Source organism: Gymnoscopelus microlampas, assembly GCF_963454915.1.
Source record: "Gymnoscopelus microlampas genome assembly, chromosome: 13".
NCBI lineage: Eukaryota > Metazoa > Chordata > Actinopteri > Myctophiformes > Myctophidae > Gymnoscopelus > Gymnoscopelus microlampas.
The window spans coordinates 22,092,060-22,096,760 of record NC_139950.1 but is presented as its reverse complement, the minus strand read 5'-3'; the positions used below and the strand labels follow the sequence as shown (position 1 = coordinate 22,096,760).

The 4,701-nt window shown below is 42.5% G+C and overlaps 1 protein-coding gene across 1 annotated transcript; it reads right to left on the bottom strand.

Moving 5' to 3' along the window:
* Nucleotides 1-983: 983 nt before the first annotated feature.
* On the bottom strand, nucleotides 984-4,490 carry epcam (epithelial cell adhesion molecule). The gene is made up of 9 exons (XM_084076595.1): nucleotides 4,339-4,490; nucleotides 3,398-3,505; nucleotides 2,942-3,203; nucleotides 2,713-2,778; nucleotides 2,553-2,619; nucleotides 2,320-2,418; nucleotides 1,790-1,987; nucleotides 1,513-1,557; nucleotides 984-1,369 (listed from the first exon to the last, which is right to left on the bottom strand). The coding sequence occupies exons 1-9, from the start codon at nucleotides 4,400-4,402 to the stop codon at nucleotides 1,346-1,348; spliced, it is 933 nt and encodes a 310-aa protein (XP_083932721.1). The 5' UTR covers nucleotides 4,403-4,490; the 3' UTR covers nucleotides 984-1,345.
* Nucleotides 4,491-4,701: the final 211 nt, after the last annotated feature.

Below are 4,701 nucleotides of genomic sequence, written 5' to 3'. Positions count from 1 at the left end.
TGCGGATTTTGCTTGTGGCTGGCCTGGCCACTCTACTTGACCAGATTCTTTTCATGACTATCCAGACATTCTGCTCAGACGGAGGTTAAATAAGGCCAATCTCCTCAAGTGCTACTACTGTCAGTTTAACATATCCTGCAAGGACAAATAGGCAACACTGTGAGCAAGTTGTGACAGGATATGTGTGGGGTAACAAGAGAGACGGAGAGCGAGCGAGAGCTAGACACAACCTGAAAGACAGGTTTAACATGATGCCAAAGGCTGCAAGAGATTGAGACAGGGTTAGAGGTGACTCACCTCTTCCCTCCCATGCATAGGTGTGTGAAACTATCACTGCTACTTCAAAACGTCTATTTTATAGTGCAAAATCACAACTATTTTTGTCAAGGCACTATGTACAGTGTCTAGTGTAGACAGAGACCCAACTTTTTGTAATTTTGTAATGATTAGATGTGGTCACTGATCAGAGCAGGATATTTTAAAAAGTCAAGTGGTACACAGTAAAATCTGATTTATCCTTTTGTAACAGAGAGGGAACAAATGTAATCAAATGGACCTTTACACGTCCAGCTGATACATTTGTACACTCCCAAGTTCAATGAACATTGAGGATTTTGAATGCAACATGGCAGTCTACAAGGCTTGAGAATGCATGGAATTCTCAAGAGTATGAACCATGAAATGATAGGCATTACAAGTAGTTTTCCTCAGTGCAGTAAAGATACTTGAGCAGAGCCACACCCTCCAAACGGCACGTCGTAAACAAGTGGCTCTTGCATGCAACTTAATCAAAACAGGCTGAACTCAAAGAACAATTTCTATGTCATCTATTGAGAAATATCCAAATAAAGCACACCCTGTCTACCGTATACAGAACATTTTCTTCTTTGTAATCTTGCATAAGAGAGTAGAAACAGACATTTTAGCTGTTTATGCCCCCCCCCCCACAGTACTTTTCCATTCAGACAAGCAAATTAGAACAATTGTTTTAAAGTAATTTTATTAAAAACAATTCAAAGCACAATTTCTTAAAAACAAACTGTACAAATCAATGACATGGAAAGTTCTTTGACAAAAACAAATGTGGAAAAAAAGCAACATGTATGGGGTTTATTTAAAAAAAAGTTGTTTTGGCATGAGGGCATGGCGCTCAAAACTGGACAGCTTATAAATAAAATTACACGGCACCAAAACAAAAGCATAAAAAGGTTGATCATTCCTTTACAATCTCCATTTCTTCAAGTTGAAAACGGGCTCCCATTACATCTGACGACAACAAGTGCAGCGTCCACAGGCAATGTACAAGCTGATGATCCATGAAACTTACATCCTAAACGAAAGGCTTTTACATGGCTTCCATCTCTCTGGGCTGGAACACAAATGGAGAACAGAATGTGGTCAACAAAACTAGTTGTACTCCACTACCAACATAAGCACCATCATCGTGCACGAGGCTAAACACCAAAGCGAATGCATTACTACTGCACGCGCAAATATGACGTTCCAACTCACCTGTGCCTTGGCGTACCGCTGCTGCTCTCTCCTCCGGGCAAAGAACTATAAAAATAAAGAAAAGAATATCGTTAACCACTTAAGTCCCATTGTATCATATGATTGTGTCACGTGGTGAAAATGCTCACGCTCAATGCGTTGCAAGGCATCGTGAGCTTGAAGATGTGCAATTTTCAAAAGGTTTCACTTATGATATGTCCAAAATACAGACACCAGGTTGAAAGATGTTATGTTCATGATCTGAAAATCAATCAGGGCGTGTGTAGCGTCTACTCACCAGAACCAACAGGCCAGCAACCACGGCCAGCACGACCACCACGATGACTGCGATGATTCCACCAGTCAGCCTCTTCATGGTGAATGTGGGGGCCTCCTCATCCACATAGTACACCAGGATGTCCTCCATCTCCAGCTTCTGTCCGTCCACAACGGGCTCAAACTTAGCCTGGTCCATGAACATGGGCAGGACCTTCACCTGTTTTAAGTACAGCATCATAGAGGAGTAAGTTAGGGAAACAAAGGGCGTGGCCCCATATGGCCAGACAAATTATGTGGGATTCTCTTTTAAGAGTCTAGTGTGGAGTAGTTTGGCACAACCCTCCCTGAGTACCACTTTGTAAGGAAAAGCACTATACAAATCAAATTCATCATGTGGTGTGTGCTTATGATCAAAACTAAAATGTGATAATTGTCTTTGTTGCAGTTCAAATAACATTCTGCCATAGCTATCTCCGTCATTTAAAGTCTGTCACCAACTTCGCTGTATGACAATAAGACTACATTTTAGCACAACGGTTTCCTACGTACATCTTTCTCCATGTAGTAGGCCATCTTGGAAATGTCAGTTTTACGCTCCCCCTTCTCTTTCTCAACATCAACCACAATCAGACGTCCTTCAGGGTCATACTGCAGAATGGAAAACAGAAATTAGGTTTGAAACATGCACAATAATGGCAACATGTGCTGAAAATGACCTCCCTTTTAGGAGAGAACTTCACACTGCTCAAAATAAGGTCACACTTTCAGAACATATTTCTTACCTGGATTTCCTTCACAAGGCCCTTGGGAAAGTTGTCATAGCGCTTGTTGATGGCATCAGCAACGGCACTGTATCCAGAGAAGAAAACGTGGTTATTCTGTGTATCAAAATTTGATCTGATCAAACGGATAAAAAACAAACAAACATGCAGTTATACTTACGCCTTCAACTTGGTCTCATCCACTGGTTTGGGGGCTGCTTTGTGCTTCAGCTGCAGACGCACCCAGCTATAAAAGAAAAGAGAAAGAAAACGCATTGATTAACCATTTTTGGATTAAAGTTTTCCCCTCTGCCTGTTGAAACCAGTGTGCCAGATGTTAATCTAGCATACCAAGCATCAAGCCCAACTCCTGTGATGTTGCAACACAGCAGCCCGTTTTCATTACTCACTAGGTCTCCACCAGTTTTTCACACTTGAGGTTCTTGTCGCCCTTGTCGGTTCGTCGAACGCCAGCGCTGTTGACACACCAGCACTCCTCTGTCATGTTGCACTGCTTGGCCTTGAACTTGCCGTCGTTCTCACATTCTGGGTCATAGATGCCATCGTTGTCCACAAAAGCAGTCTCCACTGGCTTTCCTCCGACTGTACGGGTGTCTTGTCCTTTACTCTTCTTGTACATCTCTGCCTTCATCAGGAAGCACTTAGGGATCACTGAAAGAGGAGGCAGGTGGAAGAGGTACACATTAAAATGTATTCATTGTTTTAACAACAGCAGCAAAGGCCATCCACAATATAGGCAGCGCCCCAGGCTGCAGGCCTGGTGAAAACATAATGACTTAATGGTTCAACAGTATCTTGAAACTAAAATTGTGTGGGAAAATGTGCCAGTGTTAAGTGGAACTTACTTTTGGTACAGTCCACGCTTTGTTTGTTCCCCGCCCCGGTCAGGAGGGTACACTTGCATGATGCTGCTTCCCCTTCACACGAGCCCCATTTAGAGGATCCACATTGACCTAAGGATGGGGGGGCAACAGGTAAGACACAATTAACCACTTGAACCCCAGCAATAGCAGCTGCATCATTGTGAGCTTGTCATCGGCTATTTTCAGCTAAAGCTTTCCCCTCAATAACTGAAAATACACTAGTATTGAGCCCTGAGGGACTCCGGTTACCCATAAGGGGTTTAAGTGGTTAAACACGTTTAAAAGAAGTCCAGTGTTATTTACATTTTAAGTGCAAGCAGGTGGAAACAAAAACAATTTGTAAGACAGTAAAGACACTGGTTAACAGGTAGGTGGCAGTTTGATCAACTGGGCGTTGGTCACACAAAACACTCGACCTCCCCAGAGAGAGAGAGAGAGAACACTTCCTATTCCCAACCCCCACTCTACTATACTGTGACTCCCTGTACACGGAAACTCACTGTGCTTTGCCAGCAAAATGGCTCCTAATCCTGCTTTTGTGAGTACAGGTGCAATTTCATTATCCGAATATTGTCCTATTGCATTGAAGAATCTTCAAGAACAACCCCAGTTTAAAGGAATGGTTATGTAGCCAAATTAACGACCACCATAAAATATAGAGCATCCAAATGATGTAGACTGCCTAACATGGATTATATAGTCTATTGGGTGTTACCGCCACACATTAACCTGTGAGCGGCCTGTTCTCCCATCAATGTGCTGGCAAAAAATATATACAAATTGACAGTATGGACATAATCCTCTGGGATGGGGAGGGAAAAGAAAAGAGAAAAGGGGGAACAAATATTTAAGTTTGTCTTCCTCTTGTGTTGTAAACAACCACTTTTCTGGAAATAATAATGCATACAAATGATTGTACTTACAAGTAGCAGCTGAGGCTCCCACCACAGTCAGGGTGAGAAGCACCAGAGCAGTCCAAATGTTCATTGTCGCAGCTGTAATAAAACTCCCAAGAAGCGTCTCTACAATAAGTTCCTTCTCTCACTGTGCTCCAACACTCACTAACCAACACAGCCACACAAGCCTCCTTTTCTTTCCCACAGGTGAGTGATCTTGTCAAACCGGTTTCGAGCAGTGTTGCCATGTCTGCTTATTATAAGCGACCGTGGGCTTGTTTTTCTGTATAGTTGCTTGTAAATATTGGTAGTTTCTATTTTTAATATCTGGAATCTAGAGTTGCAATACCAATCCTTGACATCCAAACAAAGTTTTTTGTTTCATAACAA